Source organism: Capricornis sumatraensis, chromosome 7, assembly GCF_032405125.1.
Source record: "Capricornis sumatraensis isolate serow.1 chromosome 7, serow.2, whole genome shotgun sequence".
Lineage (NCBI taxonomy): Eukaryota > Metazoa > Chordata > Mammalia > Artiodactyla > Bovidae > Capricornis > Capricornis sumatraensis.
Window position 1 is genome coordinate 107,113,957 of NC_091075.1, and position 26,661 is coordinate 107,140,617.

At 47.5% G+C, this 26,661-nt stretch overlaps 1 protein-coding gene across 1 annotated transcript; it reads right to left on the bottom strand.

Moving 5' to 3' along the window:
* Positions 1 to 388: 388 nt before the first annotated feature.
* Positions 389 to 26,528, bottom strand: ZBTB49 (zinc finger and BTB domain containing 49). The gene is made up of 8 exons (XM_068975484.1): positions 26,467 to 26,528; positions 21,170 to 21,340; positions 16,794 to 17,896; positions 13,348 to 13,394; positions 6,402 to 6,475; positions 4,885 to 4,967; positions 4,637 to 4,798; positions 389 to 1,246 (listed from the first exon to the last, which is right to left on the bottom strand). Exons 2-8 carry the CDS (start codon positions 21,319 to 21,321, stop codon positions 570 to 572), a joined length of 2,298 nt encoding a protein of 765 aa, XP_068831585.1. The 5' UTR covers positions 21,322 to 21,340; positions 26,467 to 26,528; the 3' UTR covers positions 389 to 569.
* Between the last annotated feature and the right edge of the window lie 133 nt (positions 26,529 to 26,661).

Below are 26,661 nucleotides of genomic sequence, written 5' to 3' on the forward strand. Positions count from 1 at the left end.
GGGTGGGGAAGATCCCCTGGAGAAGGCAATGGCAACCCATTCCAATACTCTTGCCTGGTGGCCTACAGTCCATGGGGTCCACAAGGGTCAGACAGGACTTGGCAGCTAAACCACCACCACCACATGGTCTTTAGGTTAATAAGAATGTTGGAGGAAACACAATATTATGCAGAAAGGCAACTTCCATTTATTCAAATTAAATTATTGTATGAGTTCCCTATACAAATAAAATCTTTTTTGTAAATAAAAATACAAAATGCTACAAATTTCAACCATGTAAAAGTGCAAAAATAATATCTGGATTATTATAGATGTATCCTTTCACTTTACCATGACCAAAATAAGCAGCAGTTCCCCGCAGTCCATACCACCCTGTCCGTGAGCCTTGTTCAGTCCCGTGTGCACCTCCCCGAGGGGCCAGGAGGCTTTCTCCCGCACGCTGAGCTCAAGGTGCTGAGATGCTCACCCCTGCCAGGTCAGGGTCAGGCTCTGTCTGGAGCTGGTGAGAAGGTGTCCCGCTCCGAAGCCCGGCCCCGCCCCCCGATGCTGAGTGAGACCCGACGGGGGCCTCATTGGTCTAGCTCGCTTTCGTTCTGCAGCGTCTTCATCGCCAGCCCCCAGAGGGTCATGCTGGAGAAGAACTGGCCCTCCGAGTTCCTGTAGGCGGGGGCGGTGGCGCGGCTGCCCAGGGGGTCGGTGCAGGGGGGGTGGTCCAGGGCCGCCAGGGACGATCGCAGGGCGGCCACGCCGTCGGCCTGCAGCGGCTCGGCGCCGGCCGGGGCGTCCATGTCCGGGTAGCCATAGGCCTGGTGCTGCGCCGGCGGCACTTGCGGGGGCTTGGCCAGCTTCACCGGCTCCAGGCTGAGCTTCTCGGGCTCACTCGGCCCGTGCGGGGGCTGAACCACCGGCTGGAACTTACAGGGGCTGTCAAACTCCGCCACCGAGTCCTCATCCGCCGGGTGCGCGGGGATTTTGACGGTCACGGCGGGCATCAGAGGCACGGACACGTCCTGGGAGAAGGAGTCGGAGCTCTGGGAGCGCTCCAGGTCCGGGGCCTCGATGGCCCGCGCGAGTGCCTCCAGGGCGTCCGGCCCCTCGTCGCCCGCCCGGCAGTGCGTCTTCTTGTGCCGCCGCAGCACGGCCGAGCGCGTGAAGCACTTGTTGCACACGTCGCAAGTGTATGGCTTCTCCCCAGTGTGCGTGCGCACGTGCCTGCGGAGGTCGCCCGACCCTCCGAAACACTTCCCTGCAGGAACAGACAGGGCGCTATTCAGAGGAGGACTTTCGGGAGGGTGTCCCCGCCGCCCCCAAGTGCCCCACTTTCCTGTGAAGTCGGCCAAGCGCTGCCATCACCCACTCATGCCAGTTCCAGACCCTTCCATGCCCCACCGCTGCAGCCCCCCAACCTGCAGCCTCGGTCTCCACGAGCCGTGTCACCTGAGGGCTCCGGAGCCCCATCTCCCTGCCCAGAAGCATCCCAGGGGGGCCTGGGCGCCTGACCGACAGCCCACGCTGAGAAACTGCATCAGCGCTATTCAGCTATCACCAAATCGACCACAGCCAATCTCCACTTTAGAAGCATCTTTTCTAAAGTTACTTATACACTCAATTTTTAACGTAATTTTACGCTCCTTCTCCAGGTCGTATTTCCTTTCTCTAGGTATAAACTAGAGATAGGTGACCTAAGGCCTGCCATGAGGTCAGAACACCAGAAGAGAAAAACCAATATATAACCTTATAGAAGCCATTTACAAAGGACTGAAACAAACTATGCTTTGTTTGAAAAGACGTTTGCTCCTTGGAAGAAAAGTTATGACCAATCTAGACAGCTTATTAAAAAGCAAAGACATTACTTTGCCAATAACGGTCCGTCTAGTCAAAGCTATGGTTTTCCCAGTAGTCATGTATAGATGTGAGAATTGGACTATCAAGAAAGCTGAGTGCTGAAGAACTGATGCTTTTGAACTGTGGTGTTGGAGAAGACTCTTGAGAGTCCCTTGGACTGCGAGGAGATCCAACCAGTCCATCCTAAAGGTAATCAGTCCTGAGTGTTCATTGGAAGGACTGATGCTGAAACTGAAACTCCAATACTTTAGTCACCTGATGCAAAGAACTGACTCACTGGAAAAGACCCTGATGCTGGGAAAGATTGAAGGCAGGAGAAGAAGAGGATGACACAGGGCGAGATGGTTGGGTGGTATCACCGACTCAGGGGACATGAGTTTGAGTAAACTCCAGGAGTTGGTGGTGGACAGGGAGGCCTGGTGTGCTGCGGTCCATGGTCACAGAGTTGGACACGGCTGAGCGACTGAGCTGAAACAAACTATATGATTTGCACGGACACACCTTCCAGAACTTCTCACTTAACCCTACACCCCTGTGTTTGAGTCCTCAGCTAATCTAGCCCTGGTCAAGCACTGGTGGGCTGTTTGGACTGCTTCCACCTGTTTGCTACTGTACCTGAGGGTCAGCTCACATCGTCCTTTCCCTTGTTTCCTTAAGATAGATTCTCAGTAGTGGACTTTTATGTGGCAAAAGGTGTCAAAGGATATAAATTTCAGCTGCAGGAGAGTTTCCCAGAGAGGGGAAATGGGAGAAGTCTCTCCTTTGTACCTCAAGTCAAGACAGGGGCTTGATGTGGGTCCCTAGGAGGTCCGAGTGGAGCAGCACCTGCCTCCAGCATGGGGAAAATGGAGACAGCTCGCTTACTGTATGGGCAGCCGACAGAGAGAGAGCAGACGGTCACCTCTGCACCCACGTGGGCCTGCAGACCTCAGAGCACAGAACGTGAGTATTTCCACAGAGCAGACGAGGGTCATGCTCGCAAGGAAGCCAGCCTTGGAACCTCAGAGGACTGCCCAGAGGGGCGCTGGGACACCGACAGGGAAAGCCTCCTCAGGATGAATGGCTACAAAACCGAGGGCTTAAAGGAGAAAGTCTGGCCAGAAGAAAATGCACCTTTCCATCCTGGAAAGTGCAGCTAAGTGGGGAGGGAGAACAGGGTATAAGGGGGAGGCTGTCTGAGGAAGAAGGGAGGGGGAGGGGGAGGAGGAGCGAGGGAAGAAGAGGCAGAGAGGGCCAGGCTTTCAAGTCAGCAAAGCTCAGACTGTGAAGCCACCATGAAATGGAAACTGTCTTTTGAATCCAAGAAAACGAAAACATACACCCACACATACACTTGCATGTGAATGTTCACAGCAGACTTGCTAAGCGAAATGAAGTCAGTTACAGAAGGCCACACATTACAGGATGCTACTTCTATGAGCTGTCTGGAACAGGCAAATCTAGGGACCGAGAGTAGGTTAAGGGTTGCCGAGGGAGGGAGTGGGGAGTGACCGTGAGTGGGCACGGGGTTTCTTTCCTGGGGTGATGGAATGTTCTAAGACTGTGGCGAGGGCAGCACAGCACTAATGCACCCCAACTGCTGACTTGCTTGCTCCAAGTGAGCAGGTTCCATAGACAGGACTCGACTCAGCAAAGCTGCTAATACAGATTCGAACCTGCCACACAGAATCACTCTCGCTCCCTTCCTCTCCCTGCTTTCCTGAAAGCTGACCTCATGTGGGTCAGAAGCCTCAGGTAGCGAGTAGCAGGGAGGGGTGGAAATGAGGGACGGGGAGACAGGGGCCCACTGCACTGCCTTCCCTACAGGGTCGTAGCTGGCAAAAAGCAGGTCCTGGCTGGAAGGAACAGTTGAATCTGAGGTCAAGTTCACAGTCGTAATAAGAATAACCGACATCCTACACTAGGGATTTGAGACTGCAACTGTGATTGAAAGTGATGCAATTTTATCCTCTAAGAGGGAGCAGACAAATCACGGAGCTGCCGATACTGGTGTCCAGGGAATCTGACCCAGCTTAAGCGGGAGACATGAAGGAAGCTGCCTCCGGCCACATCCCACACGTCCTGCCCTATTTTAGGGACCAACCACAATGAGAACAGAGCCGCTCCGAGGATGCCCCAATTCCAGGCTCCCCACGGCCTGACTCTGAGCATTTTTCCTCTTTGTTCTAACCAGGTAATCATAAAAATGGTTACTCACTCATTCAGTCCACATTGCCAGTGGGACATGTGTACACACGTGTGTGCGCACACACATGCACGCCCTCCCCCAGTTCTTCAGAAGCTCTAACACTCTGTGATCACGGGTACTTAACTCGAGGCCCCAGTTCCCTGGCCTGTGCAGTGATGTGCCTGGAAACTGAGCCTCCCGACGATGTCACGGATGCGCCAAATGCTGCAGAGGTGACCTTTGCTTTGTGACATGTGACAAGATCTCAAGAAGCCCCCCTCCCGAGCCCACAGTGTGCCCTCGGTGTCCCGCAGCCCGCTGTGCCCCAGCCCTGCAGCTGCACGGCACGCTCTCCCCCACCTTTCCCATTGCCAATGCCCCATGGCATTTGGGACTCTGTTATCAGTCATCTTTGTATCTAGGGCAGTTGCCGAAACCTTGGGTAAATGGCACATGAACACAGATGAATCAGAGAAGGCCAAAGTGATCAAGAAATAGCAATCACTTCCATGTTACCCATGAGAAGAGGGGTGACTTATCTAAGCACCCCTAATGACCCAGGACAGTGTGTGGGCACAGAGCCCAGCATCCTTCCCGCGGGGTCTGGGGTGGGCGGAAACTTACCGCAGGCAGAACAGCTGTAAGGCCGCTCGCCCGTGTGCCGGATTCTGTGCTTTACCAACTTCCTCTGCATGTTAAAAGACTTCCCGCACTCATCGCAGGTGAAGACTTTGTCAGCCGTGTGCGTCTTTTTGTGTTCCTTCAAATTACTGAAGTTACTGAACCCTAGAGGAGACCACACACCGGGGTTAGGCTGAGGGATGGAGAACATTTTAATTGGAAATCTTCCGAAGGGAGACGCTCGGCCGTACCTCGACCACAGATGTCACACAAGTGTGGCTTTTCTCCTGAGTGGATGATAATGTGACGCTGGACATCTCCCGAGGCTGCAAACCTGCAAACGCAATTTGGAAAGTCAATTAAGAGCCTGCCTGCGTCACTGCAGACCTTTCTAACTCCAAGTCACCCAGGGAGGGGACGAGCTGCTCCCTCGGAATGTGACCAGGAGTGGCCTGATTTCGTTTGTGATGCTCATTAGAAAAGAACATCTTTTTTTCCTCTTCTTTTTAAAGGAAGAGTAGAGAATGATCCTAATGTTTCATTTCTAAAACAGTTTTTCCCTACCTACTTGCGTTAACCCTTCTTCCTCTGAGGTGATTGCTAGGTGGGCTGCGGGTGGGGGGTGGGGGGGCAATCCTGGCCCAACCCAAGCCCCACTGTGGAGCTAAGTTCCTCTCTGTCCTGCCTCACTTGATTTCAGGACCACAGGTTGCATCTGGGAAGATGTATCTGGTAACACTATAAACACATTAACTTCTAAATGGGAGTTCAGAAGGCTCACACTGAAAACACCCTGAGAAACAAGACTCTCAAGGACCCGCCCCGCAGCGAAACAGCAGAGGGCCTGTGCTACAAGGCACCCCAGACAGGCAGGACCCAGGACCTGGGTGCTAAACCTGGCCTTCAGTGTCTGGGCAGCTGCAGAGACACTATCAGGCCAGGAAGCCTTTATTTCTGTTTTCTACCATCTGCAGAGACAACTGCTTTTTCTGGAACTGAATCAAGGGTGCTGTCCCATGCCAGTAGAAGACTGTGACTATAACTGCCCCATATCATCCCACCCCCACCCCCGACTCCTGAATACAAACGTATCAGGAGCAGAAAATGTCAGTGTTCCCATCACAGCACTTAGCATACAGCAGGTGCCTAATAAATGCTGAATGGCTGTGGTAGAGGCCTGGCCATTGCCTCCTCTTCTAGAATGACCAATCACCAGATGATGACCAACCCCCAGATGACAGAGGGAGTGGAATCCCAACGAATGCCTCCGAGGGGCAGGGGGTACAGGCTGCAGGCTGGTGTGCCCACAGAACGGGGCACCTCCACCTCCAGGGGGAGACTGTGGTCCCCCAAGTCCTTGGCCTCCCCGGCCCTGAGGCTCGCCTGTTCTTCCTGCGGCTGCACTCTGCCTTTTCACGGGTCTGGCGTGCCCCCAGCACCCCCTCTCCTGATTCCAGGCATTCAGGCTGCCAAGTCTCATTTCCCTACCAGACGGTCACCTCCATGGGACCAGTCATCTTTTAATAGACGTTTCTGGAATGAATGGAAATTTTAGCGTAATTCTGTTTCCCGTAAAATCCCATTTCCTACGACTGTGTCCTAGATTCTCCTTTGAGTAACATGTCCATCTCTTTCCGCCGTTCTCATGTGTGTCACAAGGAAGGCCAGCAGGCTGGGCTCTGCTGTGTCCCTGGGTGGCAGCAGCCCCGCGGGGCTCGGAGCTGCCGAGCCGGCTCCCCTCGGGCGGCTGACCGAGCCCTGCACTGACCTCTTCCCGCAGACCTCGCAGATGTACGGCTTCTCCCCAGAATGCCGACGCAAGTGAGTCTGCAAGTTACCCGCCTGCAGGAAAGGAAAAGAAAAAATATGCCAATAATGGAAAAAAAACTTTTTTAAGGGCACATACATTCAAAAGGGACACTGACAGATTTAGCCAGGTTCCAGTCCAACTTCCCACTGAAGATCCCAGATGCACGACTCAGAAGCAGCCACGTGCAAGGAGATGGAGGCCCAGCCTGATTCTGATTTGGGAGCGGCCCTACCTGGCAATGAACTGAACAGGGGGCGACTGATTTCAGCTCGGCTCCATGCCAGCCCCTGGCCCATCCCTCAACAGGGGGACAGGCCGCCATGTCCCTGTAAAATGGGCCCGACATTCTGTGGGGGCTGCTTTTAGGTTTGCTAAGCTTGTCTTTTGAACAGCTGTTGATGTATTATATATTTTTTTTTTTAACCTCGACCACCTACATGCAAACATCATTTGAAAAAAGGTAGCATTTGTACTTGGTCATTTCAGTATTCATTGTTTTTTCTTGAAAAACATGCTTTTGTTCATAAGGAAGGTAAGACATTTACAAAAAGTATTTCTTCTGGTGGTACAGTTGCTCTTACTGACAGGTTGGTCATTTTTACTTCTGTGCAAAAAAAGCAAATCAGGAGATTCACGGTGGTCCTTCAGCTGCAGGCCTTTTATGTTTCTAATCTCTGAAACAGCAGGGCTTTACGAAGAATAACTGATTTAAATGGAGATCACAAAATAGATTTCCATGTGCTAATTAATCAACAGGAAATCAACACTAAATTGCCTAAAGTACAGTGAAATTAAACCTGCAAATGCCTGACTTTACAAAAGCTACTGGCAAATGTTTCAAATTAGGACTGGAAAACACAATCTTCCATCGCTGTGATTTACATTAACAGTCTCAATCTGCCACTTCCCAACTTAATTTTTCATAGTGTTCTGCTATGAACAACACTGAGGAGGACGAAGACATCCAAGGTAATAATGTGCAGGCCTTACGTACAAAATAAGCCAAAAAAGAGAATGAACAATAATCCCCAACTCATAAATTTGGCTTGTAATTTTTTTTTTTGGATAGGTAAGAAGTGGATTTATTTAGAGAGAAACACACAGACACTGTGGGCCACCTCAGAAGGCACGAGTGGCTGGCTTAAACTACATTTTAGATGAGATTCAAAGATAGTTCATGGTTATAGGACTGAAAGTATAAAGAAAACTGCGGATTTCATGTTATGTAACACAGAAGATTCTTTAAGTCTATCAGAGTCTGAAAAAACTGAGTTAGATACTGTATTTCAAAATATGATAAATATGGCTTAAGGAAAAAAAAGCTGGTTTCTTTTAGGTAACCAAAGAGAAAGTATTTGGCAAAACAATGGGAAATACCTAGCTTTTAACTGAATGACTATTAATAACAATAATAAAACAGCAAATGTCAACAGCAATAGACATTTGGTCTACTCACACATAACCAAATTACCCCTAGAAATTGGTATTATTGTCTCTGTTTTCTAGGTGTACAATTGAGATTCAGATAAATAAATCAGTTGCTCTGGTTACACAGTAGGCCAGAAATTAATGCTGGTTGATCTGAGCTTAAACTCTTGTCTTCCATGAGGGCCTGCAAGCTTCTGTGAATAAGCTAGCTTGTGCTGAATTCTCAGTATGACAGTGACTGTGCTATCCAGGAAACGGCTCACTGGATTTAAGATAACACACATTTTATATCAGTCACTTCCAACTTTCAGAAAAGCTGGTCATTTAAATAACAATTTGTATGGCACCATCTGCTCAATGGTTTAATTAGATCCTTCGTTTCAAGTTCTTATATAAACCATGTATTATGGTTAAAATACATTCGGATTCAATTCTTAGCAATGGTGCATCTTTCCTTTTTAAATACAGCTTAACAATTACTTGTTTTCAAAGTAAATAAAACTGAATAGTCTTCCACTTAACATTACAGTGGTGGTGGTTTAGTCGCTAAGTCGTGTCTGACTCCTGTGACCCCGTGGACTGTAGCCTCCTAGGCTCATCTGTCCATGGAATTCTCCAGACAAGAATACTGGAGTGGGTTGCCATTTCCTTCTCCAGGGGATCTTCCCAACCCAGGAATCGAACCCAGGTCTCCTGCGTTACAAGCAGATTCTTTACCGACTGAGCTACAAGGGAAGCTTAAATATTACAGTAAACAACAGTAAAACAAAATAAGATGTTTTCTTAGCTATTTAATACTGAAAATGTATAATGAAAATGATTATCATTCCCCCTGATAAAGGAGCATATATTAGTCTGATAAATGGCATAAAAGTAGATTAAGTAATGGAAAGATTCAGGCAAAAAAATTTCAATCATGCATTCAGATAATGTATACCAAATTACATAGCAAACTGGGGCCCCGATTATTTGCCCTTTAGTCAAAAGTCGTCATTTTTAGTAATTTTGCTATGCTCTGCGTGCTTGCATGCTAAATCACTTCAGTCATGTCTGACTCTTTGTGATCCTATGAACTGTAGCCTGCCAGGCTCCTCTGTCCATGGGGTTCTCCAGGCAAGAATACTGGAGTGGGTTGCCATGCCCTCCTCCAGGGGATCTTCCTGACTCAGGAATTGAACCCTAGGCTCCTGCATTGCAGGTAGATTCTTTACCACTGAGCCACCAGGTTACTAATTATATCCTAAGTACATGGATGACATCTTAGAAATTATCTACGTACTGCTGGATCCCTGAAAACTCCAGCAGGGGGTAAATACCAGGAGGTCTCCTTTGTTAAGAGTTTACTACGAGTGGAACACTTGCTCACCAGTTACAAACTGACTTTCAGAGAGTCCTTACAATGTCCTCATAAAGTGCCATTCACCAGCTCCAGGAGGTAAACAGAGGCCCTGGGAGGGGAGCAGCCATGGCCCCTACAGCTGGCATGGAACACTCCCCAATTCGACTTTGTCTGTGGACTCAAAAAGCTTGTGCTGCTGTTGGGGTGAAAAACATTAGCAAAAAAGGAAATTCTACCCTTTCTAAGTGGACACCACTTTAGTTTAGGATGGAGTTGTCAGAACTCAAAAACTCTGCTGCAGAAAAGAAGTTAACACCTGGTTTGCTGAATAATTTAAAAAATAAACTCCTTCCAACAGGTACCTGAACCTCAGTATTTAACCGTGATCAAATCAAGCACATGTTCTCGAGCAGAGTACCCTTCTAGTGGTGGGTGACTGTTTCTGTACAAAATCGGGAACTGTGAGACTTTACAGACCAAAGAGAAGTCAGATCTTAAAAGTCATCTTGAGAAGTTTTAAGACTATGAAACAGAAAAAAAAAAAAAATCTGGAGATTAGCAGAAGGCTGTTACCTAAGGGACAATGATTACTCCACTGATAAAAGGACATTTAACATCAAAAGTGTGGGAAACACCACCGCAGAGTCGGAAGATTTAATAATTTAGGTTCACTGAAGTATTGCTTCTGGCATATTCACCACAGATGGGATGCAGCTTTGCCACCTCTGGCATGGGGCCGCATCAGCACCCTGGAACATGTCTCAGCAGCCTCCCAGGGATGCAGCGCCCTGCCAGTCACACCCTGCACAAAGGAGATGCGGGGAGGGTACTGAACCTCTCAGAACCCGACCTTCCGCAGCAGCTGTTCAGGGTCTCTATTCTGATTCACTGGAGAGGCGAGGCGACTCCCCTCCCCTCCCCCAAGACAGCTGAATACACCGGGTTTCCCTTTGCCTGTTTTTCTTGTGACAGGTATTCCCGACCCATCATGGTCTTAGATTTCGCCTCTGTTTGCACTGAACAGCCCGGGTTCTCCTGCACATGGGAGACATGTGGCTCCCAACGGGGCCTCATGCACACTGTCAGCTACTGCGTGACTCTCACTTGCTGCCATCCGGGCAAGGGCCGTGTCCGAAATTGCGTTAATACACGCAGAGCCGGCTGTCACAATCTAGGCTTGTCACAGCTTTTCCAAAGCTGAAGTAAACTGTTTGCTGACTCATTATTAAGGTTGTGGCTAATTTTATTTTTTTTTAAAGACTAACCAACCCTATTAAATACTACAATGAATAAAGTTAATTCTTATTGGTAGGTCCACTTTCTGAATCTTCCAGAAGGGAGGGTATTTCCAGTTCACTGTAACCACGTTTTCCAGTTCATATGAGAAATGAAGGCCCGGTTACTAAAGTATAAACACCGCCACTGCTCCCTCCGCCTGGAATGCCAGAGCCTCAGGCCCATCAAGGGCTCCCATCCTCAGGGCCCTGCCCCAGTCACGGGACAATTCCCAGGACCTCAACCACCCAAACATCACAACTTTCAGGCAGGAATGACCACTGCCCTCTTCACCCAAACTGTCCCCTGCACAAAAGCCATGGAATTTCCACCGTTTCATTGTGCTTTACCACTTTATGCACCTGTTTCTTCCTCTAAACATAAAGCTCCTTGAAACCTTATTTATCTTTGTGCTGCAGCACAGGCAGAGCTCCTCAGACATTGCAGGTTTGTAATAAATACTTGTTCAAAGAGTCCTTATTCACAAAAACTTCATCATTACATTAGGAAGTAAAACAGCAATATACATCTAAAAACCATAAATATATGGTTATGTTCATTAAAAAAAACCTCGATGTTTATAAAAGTCTGATAAAAACACAGACACCGATATAGAAGAGGAGGATTTCTGTAGCGTCTATCAGACACTGCTGCCCTTGGTGGGACTTGACGGGAACATGTAGGAAAGGTCTGAAGCAGAGGACGGGGTGCTACCAAAACCACTGTACTCAAACGCGCCGACACTGAAGCCCCAGCCCCAAGCAGCAGTGCCAGAATCTCTGAGGGTGAGCCCGGCATTAACTCCAAGAGAGAAGGCTGAAGGCAGACCCAATGCCTCAGTGTCTGGTTTCACTTTATTTGACTAACAGTGAAAACCCACGGGATTCTGAGCAAGAAAAGGATAGAACCTAAACTGTTACCACAGTGTAAATGCATAAAGGACTTTCACGTCCATTTTTTTTTTCATTTAATCCTCCGAATATTCCCATGAGGTGGTATCATCTCTATTCTAAGAATTAGAAAAATGAGACCCAGAGAAGTTGTGATTGCTAATTATTAATGGTCGTTAAGCCACTTTTTTAAGGCTTCCCATGACACCAAAGCTGGAAAGATTAAAGTGGGGGGTGGAGTAGCGGGGGAGTGTCCCTTCGGAAGACTGGTCTGTAAGAGCAGAGAGGACAGAGAAATGAGGGGCAATGGCCACGGGAGAGGGGCTACTGATGTGTCCTGAGGACTCACCACAGGCCAGGCGTGATGCTGAACATCTTCAGTTGCTCAGTCGTGTCTGACTCTTTGCAACCCCATGGACTGTAGCCCACCAGGCTTTTCTGTCCATGGGATCTTCCAGGCAAGAATACTGGAGTGGGTTGCCCCATTCTTCTCCAGGGGATCTTTTCGACCCAGGGATCAGACCCTCCTGCCTGCAAATGCAGGCAGATTCTATACCACTGAGCCACCTGGGAAGCTGACTGTCTTATAAACTCATTTACTCCTCACACACCATGAGGGCCAGTGGTCCCACACACCTGCTTCACAGATAAGGAAGCCAAAGTGCCAAACACGGAGACTGTCCGAGGTCAAAGCAGAAAACCAGAGGCTGGATCCAAATCCACACTGGCTGGCTCTAGAGGCCGAGTTCTGACCTCCAGGGCAGGCTGGAAGGAAGCAGCACAGGCCTCAGCTAGAGTGCACGGCAGGTAGACCAGCAATCCCTCCACTCAGCTCAGCAGAGGCTTACGGAACACTCGGTGGGGCCCACAGCCCCTGCCTGGACTGATAACGCCAAGGACCACGCTGGGGCATGGTGAATTATGGCTCACAGCCAGCAGGAAGAGTGAAAAGCAGCCAGATGGCAGGTGTGGGCGTGTGGGAGGCTGAAGTGGGCGTCAGTGCTGGGGCCAACCTGTGGTTCCTGTGCTCCATGGGGCGAAGGGGTCCAGCTCCTCCACCGAGGCCCAGCCCCAGGGTCCTTCCCCAGTCAAGGAGCATCTGTACATGCTCTTACTCCATGACTGCCATGCGAGTGTAGAAACGGTTGTGAACTATCTCCTCTGGGCACTGGGCCTTTCGAGCAGCTTCTGGGAACAGCTACCTTCTGTTGCAGAAGGATAAGCAGGTTCCCACAGCCATTCTACCGTGTTCAGAATACCTCTGAAACCTTCGCTCTCTCTGTCTGGTGCCCAGATGAGTACAGAGCCTACATGAGGACACACACACCGGCCAAGTGAGAGGCAGGGAATGCAAAGTGTGTGGTCTTTTCTCCAACACCCTAACATCTACAACCCCAATCAGAGTAAAAAGGCATCTGTCTTGGGTCCAGGCTGGCATAAACTGCAGCCCCCACATGTGTATTCAGTTGTTCAGACTCTTTGCGGCCCCACGGACGGTATCTCGCCAGGCTCCTCTGTCCATGGGATTCTCCAGGCAAGAATACTGGAGTGGGTTGCCATTTCCTTCTCCAGGGGATCTTACCCACCCAAGGATCAAACCCATGTCTCCCATACTGCAGGCGGATTCTTTACCACTGAGCCTTCTAGGAATCCCCCAGCCCTCAAGTGGTGCTCAGTATGGTTTATATCATGCACAGGAAGAGAAGAAATACACTAGAATTAGACCCATCGTTAATGAGGGATAAGGTATTGTGAGAGTTCAGTTATGCTTATAAAAAAATGGTAACCCCCACAATGAGCTAGAAATTTTTTTTCTTGAAAATTATTTTCTCCTGATTTAGTCTGAAGTCTTTTAAGTTACAGATATCATCAGTCTTCTCTCACAAGTCCCAAAATTATGTCTCATCTGTAATAAAAATAAACACTGGGTTTCAGGTTTCTGATTATTAACAATAAATAAAAGTATTCCCACCTGAGAGAAGTGTTTCCCACAAATGTTACATTCAAAAGGTTTCTCACCTAAAACAAAAGAAAACAACAGCGGGTAAAATCATTAGTAATACCTGCACGACAGGTTTCCACTTACAATGTTTAAACTGCCTTCTGTGTCCCACCATTCAAAACAGAGCATAACGTACTTCACCATCAGGGTATGAACATGGGGAGCCTCTGTCCTCACCATCTCTCTCACCCTCAGATGACAGGCAGAGATGATAAAAGTGAGATCTATATCTGTGTGTGTGCTCAGTCATGTCTGACTCTGTGACCCCATGGACTGTAGCCTGCCAGGCTCCTCTGTCCATGGGGTTTTCCAAAAAGAATACTGAAGGGGTTGCCATTTCCTCCTCCAGGGGATCTTCCTGATCAAACCCATGTCTCCTGCATCAGCAGGCGGATTCTTTACCACTGAGCCACCTGGGAAGTCCCAATCTATATTTACTTCTCTCTTTAAAAAAAAAAAAAAGTGGTTCTTCAAATTTAAACCTGTATTGAAATCAAACACATTTATGTGCACTCAAAGTACACTGGGGCTTTGGACAGATTTCCCCTTCAGTCGAAAATCAAATGTGAGTTTTCTTGCTGAACAGCACAAACCCATCTTTTAGCCTGGCTCCTGCACTGACCACAGGTGAGTCCTAACAGAACCAGGGGGACTCATCCATTTCACATGAGGTATGAACCCCAAACTGCTCCAAAGAGAGCAGGACCTCCTGTGCATGTGCTGGGAAAATGCCCCTCCCCACTGCCTTTTAGCCTTGGTTGAAACGTGCTAACAGAGGAAAAGAAGATTCCACCATGGGACGTGTTCCCTTGCTGACTGCTTGGCCCCTCTGACTTCACTAACTTTGAATGATCACATGTTGGGACAGAACAGATGTAGAGAATGGAACTCTACTACAAAGAAACCACAACGGTTCTGAAGACAGTCTCCAGAAAATGGTCTGTTTAAAGACATACTTCAGGTACTGCCTTTAACCTATAGAACCCTAATAAACAAACAGACCCCATGAAGGCCAAGAACCTTTCACTTTCCCCATCCCCTCAAATCAAGTGCTTTCATTAAGATCCCTTCTAAAAAATGTTTCCCCTCCTATTGTGTTGCTGGAGTTGGCTAGCTTTCTGGGCTTCTGCTAAAGTACTTTTGATCTTTTCCTGAAACTGTTTAATGGCTTCCCCAGGGATGAGTGGGGAGCTCCTGAGCACAAGTACAGGTGACCCTTGAACCACAAGGTTTTAACTGTGCAAGTCCACTCACACGTGGATGTTTTTCAATAGTAAGTATCACAGTACTACATCATGGAGGTTGGCTGAATCTGCAGCTGTGGAGGGACCGGTACATGCAGGACCAACTATAAGTTATACCAGGATTTGACTGCTCAGATGGGCAGCACCCCTAAGCCTCGTGTTGTTCAAGGGTAACTGTAATTATAACCACATGGATGCGGCATTTTGAACTACATTTATGTCTGAAGATAAGGGAGATAATAGATAACGTTACATTAAAGCCCCCACTATGAGAAACGAGAGTCTGAAAAAAGAGGTTACTAGTTCCTTAGAGTCTCAGGTGACCAGGGTTAATAACCCTACACCAGTGGTTCTCACACTTTTTGCTCTCAGGACCCCTTCACACTCTTAACAGTTGAGGACCCTAAAGAGCTTTTCCTTATGTGGGCCGTATCTGAGGGTACAGTCTATATTAGAAATCAAAACGGAATGATTTTTGAAAGAAACGGCCAGACATTTTTCACTGGCCACCAGGTGAAGCCCTCATCACACATTCTGCAGCCTTGAACTGACCCCACTGCACACTTGCCCTGGAGGAGGAAACGGCACCCAGCTCCAGTCTTCTTGCCTGGAAAATTCCAGGGGCAGAGGAGCCTGGAGAGATACAGTCCATAGGGCCACAAGGAGTCAGACACGACTGAGGGACTGGGCACTGTACACTTGTTGGGGAAGCAGGAGGGAAGGAGGAGCATCCTACATGAGGCTACAAATGGTTCTGGCCTCACTGACCCCCTGAAAGGATTCCCCAAACCATACTGAGAACTGCTGCCCTTCTCAATCTACTTATGTCCCAGGAAGCAAGTGTGCCACAGAACTGACTGCTATTATTCAAAGATGTTCTTGCAGGATAAAAACAATTCTTGTTTCCTTTAAAGCTAAAGCAGGTAAGTTTCTCAAATAAAAATTATACTGATCTTTAGGCTCCAGAATATTACAGAATGATCTAAATTAAGCTTTTGCAGGGCAAAATTTAGTCAATGGTACTGTCTTTGTATGGAATAATTTTGAGCAACTAGTAAAAATAATGATAGTAGTTTATATTCAAATACAACAAAATTTATAGAAGGCTTTCATAAATATTAGTTCAGTCTCAACAATGCAATAAGGGAGCAAATGGGGAATCAGGAGTGATAACAGGACATCACACCAATAGTCACAATCACACAAGCACCTTGAAAGCAGTTACTTTAGAAGCCTCCTGAACATACTCCTTCTCATGCCTCGAAGATAACTGCCAATAATGTGTAATGTGTACTAGGGTCATCAGGCTTAAGTGCAAGAAAGAAAGTAATATACACGTGTTATATTACATACTGTATAAATATTGTATAACACTTTTTCAAAAGCTTTGGAAAAAATAAATATTTTGGAAAGGGGAAGAGGTATAAGCTAAGGTAACAGAACTTTGAAAATTCAGTGTTCAAATGGAAGAATTTTTCACTTGAAAATACCAAATGGTTAAAGCTGATCCTCATTCAGAAGTTTACCTCCTGCCTCCCAAATCACAATTTTTAAAATCTGACATTCAAAGACGGAGGGGACATGTACACCTATGGCTAAGTCATGTTGATATATGGCAGAAATGAGACCAATATTGTAAAGCAATTCTCCTTCAATTAAAAATAAATAAAATTTAAAAAACACATTAAAAACAAACAAAAAACCTGACATTCAAATTACTTTCCAAAGTTTTCAGAATTACTCAAACTAAACTACTTTGGTCTGAATTAACCAACATCATGCTTTAAAAAAAAAAATAATCTAATTCTGAAGAAAGAACTAAATATTGCTTATCTGTTTTAGAATTAATTTGAAAATCTGAGTGAATCAAAAGAATCTGCCATACTTTGAGATGGAAAGCTTCTCATAGAAAACCACAATTAAAAGATGAAAAGTGCACCATCTTTTAAAAATGGCTCTATGAAAGCTTTTACTAACTTAAGATTATTCTTTAAAAGACATCACCAAAAACACAAAGCAGAAGATAGCGAACACTCTTTGATTTGGGGGGTAAATATCAATGACATCATCAAGCAATAGCAAAACTTCTTACAAAAACGGGAGCAGGCAGTGGTGTCTGATCGTCTGGTATTATTTGCTTTCCTTCTGCCTGCGGGGACCAAATCAGTGTACCTGTATGAGACCGTCTGTGCAGCTCCAAATTGCTGGGGTGTTTAAAAGGTTTCCCGCACAATTCGCACGCGTACTGTCTCTGGGACTGCGGCATCTGGGTCTGGTCTTCCAGGGCCGCGGCGTCTTCGGGCCTCTCTGTCTCACTCACGCCATTAAAGTTCTCAGAACTGCTGAGTTCCTCGCTTTCCTTTTCTTCGGCGCTGGGGCTGTTCACTTTCTCCACACCATGTTCCCTGGCAGCTTCAAGCCTCGTGGTTAAACTGTCATTGGGTTTCGGTTCAGAGGTTTGCTCTGCAGATTTCTGTGACTTTAGGAAGTTGAGTTTCTTAAGGTGAATGGCCTTCTTGAGCCTCATCTGCCGGGTAGGCTGTTGGCTGGCGTGGTCGGACGCGGGGTCTGGGGCATTTTCACCCAAAGGCTGGGCCAGGAAGTTGGAAGGCAGGTGCTGGGAGGACTCGAGGACACACTCGGCGTGGCCGACCGCACAGGGCTGGTGATCCGTGGTGTGAAGGTCTGCGGAGGCGCTGAAGGTGAAAGGCTGCTCGGTCACTCGCTCGTGACTGGGACAGCCGGCGTGTTTGTAGTACTGCTTACTGTACAAGTTTCTGAGCTTATAGTAACAATTGGGCTGTTTGAAAGACAGTTCTGTGCAGCTGCCATCGAACGGGTCGGGGGCTTGTTTGGAGGTTTCGGCCGTGGGCGGGTGAAGGCCGACTGAGGGTGGGGCATGCGAGAGTGACCCGTCCACGGCCCTGCCCTGCTGGGTGCCCGCGGAGCACTCTGGCAGCAAGTGAGGCGGGTAGTTTTCACTGAGGACACAGTTCGTGTCGGGAGTCAGGGTGCTCTGCAGGGAGAAGGTGCTGTGACAGGGCAGGCCTGGAGGCTGGTCGACGGTGGCTGACTTCAAAAAGGTGTGACACAGATTGAGGACGTTCTGAACCTGCAAACACTGGGCTGTGTCCAGCATGACTTGTATGTTGTCCTGGTTAAGATCCAGATGCGACGTGTACATGAAGTCCAGGATCTGCCCGATGCCACTCACATTCTTAATATCCAAATGAAAAACATCATTCTTCTGGCCTGAAGAGTTCTGAAAGAGGCTCCTGATAAAAGAAAGGATATCTGCTTACAGGGTTAACAATCCATACATTCTGATAGCTTTTTCTTTTAAGTAATATGCATGCTAATGTTCAAAATGACTATCCTTCGATAAATGCTAAGATTAAAAATTAAGTATGCTTTTGAGAATTCCATGGACAGAGGAGCCTGGCGGGCTACAGTCCATGGGGTCACAGAGTCAGACATAACTGAGCGACTAACACTTTCACACTTCTATTTACAATAGCTCAGACCTGGAAGCAGGACTTCCCAGGTGGTGCTAGTGGTAAAGAACCTGCCTATAATGCGGGAGACACAGGTTTGATCCCTGGGTCGGGAAGATCCCCTGGAGGAGGAAATGGCAACCCACTCCAGTATTCTTGCCTGGAGAATCCCATGGACAGAGGAGACTGGCAGGCTACAGTCCCCAGGGTCGCACGGAGTCAGACACAGCTAAAGAACTTAGCACAGCACAGGACATGGAAGCAACCTAGATGTCCATTGGCAGATGAATGGACAAAGAAGTTGTGGTACATATACACGGTAGACGCTTACTCAGCTATGAAAAGGAATGTATTCGAGTCAGTTCTAATGAGGTGGGTGAACCTAGAGTCTATTATACAGAGTGAAGTAAGTCAAAAAGAGAAAGACAAATATCATGTACTAATGCATATATATGGACTCTAGAAAGATAGTATCAACGATGCTGTGTGCAGGGCAGCAAAGGAGACGCAGACACGAAGAACAGACTTTGGGACACAGTGGGAGAAGAAGAGGGCCGGATGATTTGAGAGAACAGCATTGAGATATATACACCCCCATATGTAAAAACAGATAGCCAGTGGGAGTTTGATGTGTGACGTCGGGAACCCAAAGTTGGTGTTCCACGACAATCTAGAGGGATGAGGTGGGGGGGGAGAGGGAGGTGGGGTTCAGGAGGGAGGGGATGCATGTATGCCTATGGACGATTTATGTTGATGTATGGTAGAGGCCATCACAATACTACGAAGTAACTATCCTCCGATTAAAATATGTAAATAGAAAGAAAAGGTAACAGTTGTTATCGACATGAATAAGTGCTAGATCTGCTACGCAGCATAGTGCCCACGTTAACAACACTGTGCCGCACACTTAAACACATGTTAGGTGTTCTTACCACAGCAAAAAAATGTTAAGTCTGTCAATTCTGAGTCAAGATCCAGGTGTGTTTGTGATATTATTGATTCTCAATGTTTTTCAGTATTTTTCCAATCACTCAAAATAAAACATGTCCTTTTTAAAAGCAAAAAAAATAATTAAGTATGCTTCAATCCTTTAAGAAGTGTTTGCAAGCTAGTCAATAAAGCAATTCGGATTAACTGAATTCGTATGCTGAATATCCAAACTTCCAAGGAAATCTTAAAGTAAGATTTAAAAATATACTCATTGTTCTTTTTTTAAAAAATATAATTATTCATATGCATTATTCATTGCATACAGATAGATTACAGAAAACTAAAGAAGACACTTTTCAATATTTTGTTTAGTCTGACAAATTATCTATCTCAAACCATAAAACACATACAAAAATACTTCTGTATCTTAAGCGTCTTAAAAACATCTGAAAATGAAAATAGCTATAATAAACCAACTCTAGATATACTTCAGATACAGACTCTTAAAAAATATTTTTAATTTGTTAACCATGGCCAAACACACATAATGTCAAACATCTGGCTATATGGTTCATATGATAAATTCAGTGGCACCATGTACATTTGCATTATTGTGTAACCACCACCACTTCCCATTTCCAGAATCTTTTCGTTATCCCAAAAAGCAACTCTATTCATTGAACAATTACCCCCGTTATCCCCAACCCCTCAGCCCCTGGCAACCACCCTTCCACTTTCTATCTCTGTCAATGTGACTGATCTAGGTACTTGATGCTTCTCAGAAACCCAATGGTCCATAAACCAGCAGTGAGAGAGCCCTGAAAGTTAATGCAGGGAAAAGGCACCATAAAGCCCAGGCACTTTGTTCTGGGCCTAAGTCAAGTTCACAGGTGGATGAATGTGTCTCCTGTAAAAATACTGAGTCAGGTGAGTTGTCCTGCAAGTTTGTTAAAGACATTTTATCAAATAAACTAGCCAATGTTTCATAATATATAGACCTAACTGTCCTGGAAAGACAGAAGAAACAGGCAAAGCCCAAGCAGGGGACCACTTTGCACATGGGCAGAATGCTGCCTCAGGGAGTCAATCCACTATAATACGACTTGCAGCACTTATGACAGCTGAGACTTAATTTGATGATTCAGGATTATCAAGGAAAGAGTAAATACTGTTCCGTATATCATTTACTAGAGTAGTAAAATAGTATATATTTTAAGGGGAAAAGTTCTGAAAAAGTGCTTGTGTGTGTGTTAGTCGCTGAGTCGTGTCCGACTCTTTGCAACCCCACAGACTGTAGCCTGCCAGGCTCCTCTGTCCATGGGATTCTCCAGGCAAGAACATTGGAGTGGGTTGCTGTTCCCTTCTCCAGGGGATCTTCTCTTCTGGTCTCCTGCTTCGCAGGCAGATTCTTTACCTTTTGACCTACAGGGCAGTCCTGAAAAAGTGCTTCAGGACAGATAAATCCAGTTAACCAGAAAATGTGTGTAGAATACTTAAATGAAATACTATTGCTTGATCTTACTGTTTATAAGTAAATCTTTCATTGAGGCAAAAACAATTATAGGGATAAGTAAATTGAGTTCAAACCTGTTTTCTTAGAATAGTAAAATGCAAACAAAAATGAAAATGTTTTAGTTTTTTAAAAATGGCATATAGGATGTTTTCCCCTCTCAGATTTCTTATTACAGAAATGTTCTTATCAGAAACTCTATTCCTCAATCTTTTTACCTGGAAAGGACAAGAAATGCATACAGAAGCCTGATATTAATTACAACTCAAAAATCAAAGACAAAGTGCCAAATTACTTTCACAGCCCTAAATATATGTGTGCATGAACGCTCAGTGGCTTCAGTCGTGTCCGACTCTCTGTGACCCCACAGGCTGCAACCCACCAGGCTCCTCTGTCCATGGAAGTCTCCAGGCAAGAATAGCTGAGTGGGCTGCCATTTCCTCCTCCAGGGGATCTTCCCGCTCAGGTCACTCCAAATACAAAAATGAAAAAGCCCACAATGTGCTACAAAAGATAAGGAGAATGAAATCCAAGGAAAAATAAAATTTAGACAAAAGATTTCCATTCCAGAAAAGCTTTCTCTCTGTACAATTAGAACAGTCTAAAACACGTACCTAAAGTACTGGCTGAAAGCTGCTAGAACGTTCTTATGGGCTTTAAAGCAGACTCCTTTCACCACCAACATACAGTCGCAGAGCAGGCCTTGAATCCGCTGCTCGTGCAGCTGCTGGAGAAGGTGGCAGCTGTGGGCAGCAACTGGGTCCATGCTCCACCATCCAGGAAACCTAGGAAAAAGGGTGCTCATAAGGAGTGATCCTTGATGCCATGACTGATCACTAAAGGGCACCCAAACCGACCGACTGATCTGTGCTTCACTGTCATGACTTCCTGTGCCACACGGACGCAGAAAAGCGAGCATTATGTCAGATGGCATGGCGCGGTCCACAGTGCCGAACCCTCAAGGGTGCTGAATGTCCAAATGACTGAGTGATCGGTTATCTACCCTGCCCCACGGTTGCCTGAAAAGAAAAGCCATTTTGGTTTATTATTATTATTAGCTATCATTTACTGACTCATACAGACCGGGCACTGTGCCCGGAACATTGCAGCCATTAACCCAAATAATGCTACAAGAACCCTTTGATCACCATTTTACAAGCGAGGAAATTAAGAAACGAGGAGTTAAAGTAACGTGGCCATGATCGGAAAACTGTTATATTCCAAAGCCAGGACTTAAATCCTGGTTCCTACACCCTGAAGTCCATGCTCCTATGCCCATGAGAAAAGGGACAGGAGAAACACAACACAGAACTTTCCTCCAAAGACTTTAATGCTAAAATACAGCAAATGTCTTGAGTCTACATCACACGTTCTCTGGCTATACAGGAATGACACGCAAAGTTATGAACCATCCCACAACTTGACTATAAAAACTGTAACTATTATTATGTTACTTAGTATAGTTCTCTAACTGCTTCATGATATCCATCCTGTACCTTCCCAAATTAGATTATAAAAAGCTCCAGAAAGAGAATTTGCATCTTACATTTCTTATGTGTCTTACAAATAACCACCACGAATCATAATGTATCATATACCTCATAAGGATAATCATCATATTTATCCAATGTTTCCTTTACGTCAGGCACTATTTTAAGCCCTCTACACATATTAACTCATTCAGTTCTCAGAATAACTGTAAGAGAGATACCACGTACCATTAGCCTCACTTTACAGACAGATGAGGACAATGAAGCACATGGCAGATTAAAGATGGCCACAACATCTACGACTCAAGGGGAGGTGGGATCTAGGTCTCCTCTCCTTGACTTGGGGCAGCCTCTATCTCAATCAACAGAACAGGTGAAAGGAAGGGTGTAAAGCTGCGCTCTTTTCTGGGCCAAGGCCTTTGAACCAACAGCTCCCACCTTCCATCTGCCGGACGATGGGTCCGGGAGGCCTGCTTTGCCAACAGGCCTGTAAGACGTCCAGCTGGAGCCAGTATATGGGGCAGGAGAAGGGCTCTGCTGAACCCAGACTTCCAGTCATCCCTTCCAAGGGACCAGACATGGGAGCAAAGTCACGCTGAAAGCTCCAGACCAGCCCCACCGCCAGCTGAACCCCATTCGCCACCCACACCAGTGTAGGGCTGGAGAACCATCCGGCAGAGCCCTGCCTGAATTTCTGACTCATAAAACTGGGAGATAAAACAAAACAGTTTTGAAGTTACCAAGTTTTAGGGTAGTCTTTCACAAAGCAAATAGATAACCTGACCACAGTTAGAGAGGACCGACACGGCTAATAATAATAGGTATCAATAAGAGGCAGAGTTGGGATTTAAACCCAGGGAAAGCCCAAAGCCCACATGCTTAACTGCTACTCCAAGTTACGTGCAATAGCTCAAAGGCCTTCCTTGGAATCCAATCAGCACCGTCTTCAGTCTATTACCAACGCCTGACTGTCCAGGTGGCCCCACAGATAAGCACCAATGTAAAGCACAACACACATGAGGACAAACGTGTGCAACACAGGCTTTGTGCTATGACACAAGGAGCACGGTGCGCTGTCTTTGCGGCTAACTCACTTTTAGACGAGCAACAAAAATCTACTGTTATCGATTAGCATATCTTTGGTATCCAGAAGAGTGCCTTGGACATAGTAGGTGTTCAATACATGGTTTTAAGATGGATGGAGACTCTGGGCCTCAGTGTTTTAATCTGTAAAAATAGAGGGTCCCCTATTGGGTTAGATAATCTCTAAGGTATCTTCCTGTTCTAAATCTACATCAAGAATGTGATGGTGGACTGAATGGCATCAAATATGGGGAAGGAGAAAAAAGGAATCATAAGAAAAAGCTTAGACACGCGCGAACGAAGAGGTGCTTCTACTGGGAATAAGAACCAGAATGGAATTTTATCCTGTAGCGACAGCTCCTAGAGCAAAGGCCCTTAGGTTCCATGACCAAACACCATAGGAAAGAATGTGGGCAGTCTGTTCAGTGGGGCCACTGACAGATGACTTCTCCAGGTGTCCGAGGTCCACACACACACTTGCCTAGAGTGGTCCTCCCTTCCTCTCTGGCCATCAAGCTTCTTAAATGGCTTGGTCCCCAGCCCCCTAACCCAATCCTAATGACAAAAACACTGGCTACGTGCACATAAGCCCAGGTTCCTGTCTTAGCGCTACAATGACTCTATGATGCTATGGAGACCATCTGAGTTAAGATGATGTTGTGTGCCTGCTGCTGCTAAGTCACTTCAGTCATGTCCAACTCTGTGTGACCCCATAGACAGCAGCCCACCAAGCTCCCCCATCCCTGGATTCTCCAGGCAAGAACACTGGAGTGGGTTGCCATTTCCTTCTCCAATGCATGAAAGTGAAAAGTGAAAGTGAAGTCGCTCAGTCATGTCCGACTCTAGCGACCGCATGGACTGCAGCCTACCAGGCTCCTCCGTCCATGGGATTTTCCAGGCAAGAGTACTGGAGTGGGGTGCCATTGCCTTCTCCGGTTGTGTGCCTAGTACATGGCAAGATATTGTGGTGAGGATGCAAAGTTGATAAACTCAGGATGGAATGCTCCCTGCCCTCCACAGGCTGCGTCTCAGTTTGAGTCACTCACATAACTTCACAGAGTGCCCACTATACACCAGGCACTGAGATGAGGTGGTAAACAACTCAGATATAGTCATCCTATGCTTTCACAAAGAGTCAGTTTAGTGAAAGAAACAAAAATAGGGCTGTATTGGCGATATTAAATGGGGAAGGTACAAATTAATTTGGGGGATGAGGGTCAGAAGAAAACCTTCTGGAGGAAAGACATCTATGCTGAAACCTGAAGGTTAAGTTTGCCAGAGAAAGAGCAAAGAGAATTCACCCTGAGTTTTCACGGGGAGCAAACAAACAAAAAAGTGCAGAAGAGCACAAACAAGGAAGAGACTCACACATGTGCTCTGCACACAAACCCACCTCGAGTATCCAGCTTTTAAACCCGGGCAACCTGTCACTTCTGTTGGAGAATATTTCCCTCTCTGTCCATCCAGTAAATTCCTTCTTTTGTGGGCTGAATTGTGTTTCCCTCCAAATCCATATGTTGAAGACTGTATTTGGAGATTGGGCCTTAGGAGGTAATTAAGTTAAAATGGGAAAGTTAGGGTAGATCCTAATCCAGTCTGACTGCTGTTCTTATAGAAAAACAGGAAAGCTGGACATATACACCAGGGATGCTGTGCACAGAGGCAAGATCACCAGAAGGCATGGCCAGAAGATGTGCGGCTGGGAGCCAAGAAGAGCAGCCTCGGGAGCAAACAAACCTGCTGACACCTTGATCTTGGACTTCCAGCTCCCAGGACTGTGAGGAAAATATATGTCTGTTGTTCAGGCCCTCCAGGCTATGGTATTTTGCTACTGGAGCCCTTCCATACACCCTCTATTCCATTCCTGACACTGCTCACCTCCAGAGGGAAACCCTCTTTATTACCCCCACACCCACACCCTAGTCCTAATTTAGCTTCTCACAGTTCTCTGTTCACACCAGGTTCAACCATCATTTGCTCAGTGAAGCCCCACAGTGACCACCACTGCTATGTGCGGGACCTGTCTTAAGGGTTGAAGTGAGAGTTGCTCATTTGGGTCCGACTCTTTGAGACCCCATTAACTATACAGTCCATGGAATTCTCTCCAGGCCAGAATACTGGAGTGGGCAGCCTATCCCTTCTCCAGAGGATCTTCTCGACCCAGGGATCGAACCCAGGTCTCCCGCATTGCAGGCGGATTCTTACCAGCTGAGCCACCAGGAAGCCCAAAAATACTGGAATGGGTAGCCTTTCTCTTCTCCAGCGGATCTTCCCGACCCAAGAATCCAACGGGGGTCTCCTGCACTGCAGGTGGATTCTTTACTAACTGAGCTATAGAAGCTGAAGTCGGGGCTCCCACATTTCTGGCCAACTCCTTAGCATTGCGGGCAGACTCTTTACCATCTGAGCCACCAGGGAAGCCCCAAAGTGAAAGTGAAAGTTGCCCAGTCGCGTCTGACTCTTCGCGACCCCATGGACTGTAGAGTCCATGGAATTTCCCAGGCCAGAATACTGGAGTGGACAGCCTTTCCCTTCTCCAGGGGATCTTCCCAATCCAGGGATCGAACCCAGGTCTACCCAAGTGAAGGTTGCAGGCGGCTTCTTCACCAGCTGAGTCACCAGGGAAGCCCGAGAATACTGGAGTGCGGTAGCCTATCCCTTTCTCCAGCGGATCTTCCCGATCCCAGGAATTGAACCTGGGTCTCCTGCACTGCAGGCGGATTCTCGACCAACTGAGCTACCAGGGAAGCTCCTTAAGGGTTGAGAAGAGCAGATAAGCACTCTACTGAGTGCTCTGCAGGAAATCCTACAATAATCTTATCGAGTTAAGCACGGCAGTGTAACACGCCTTTACAGACGCGGATCCGAGGCACGGAGAGGTCGCACGGCCACGGGACTGGGCTGGGCTTTAGGAGCTCTGGGGTCTTCAGCGCTAACTCTCTCAACTTTACACGGCGATGGAGGGAGCCGGGGCGAGGAGAGGGGACCCGCGGCTTCCAGCGGGCGGTGCCCCGGGCGGCCGGGAGGGGAAAGCGGGTGCGGCGTCCAGGCCGAAGGTGCTGCACACGCCGTGAAGGACGCGCTCCGGAGCCCGGCCTGGTCGTCGCGTCTCCTAGCAGAAGCACCTCACGGCCACGGGCAGACACGCCCGACCCAGCAGCAGCTCCACGGCCCCTCACGGTGGCAGAGGGATGCGCGGGGCGGCGGCCGGTCCCTGCCCTGACCTGCCCGGCCCGGCCCTTCGGGCGCCCAGCCCGGGGTTCCGGGCCGTTTCCATCGCCCTTAGGCCCGCACGCTCTCGCGAGGCCGGCCTACCAGTCCGGCAATCCCCACCTTACCCTCAGAGACCGCTTCCCGCCCCGTCGCCTCTTCTTCACCCGCAGCCGCCACCGCCGCCTTCAGCGCTCCTGGCCGGACTCAGCCGGCAGCGGAAGCATCGCGACAACACCGCCCCTCCGACAGCATTGGGCCGGCGGCACCCGCCCTCTGACTTCCGGTTGCCTCACTTCCGCCAGGAGGTGTGGTCGCCGGGC

Coding starts and splice junctions, on each gene's coding strand:
- ZBTB49 (XM_068975484.1), bottom strand. CDS start 21,321: ATGGACCCAGTTGCTGCCCACAGCTGCCACCTTCTCCAGCAGCTGCAC. Junction 6,476..13,347: donor GTGGGAAACACTTCTCTCAG/GTGGGAATACTT, acceptor CCTTTCCTGCAG/GCGGGTAACTTGCAGACTCA. Junction 1,247..4,636: donor TTACAGCTGTTCTGCCTGCG/GTAAGTTTCCGC, acceptor CTGTTCCTGCAG/GGAAGTGTTTCGGAGGGTCG.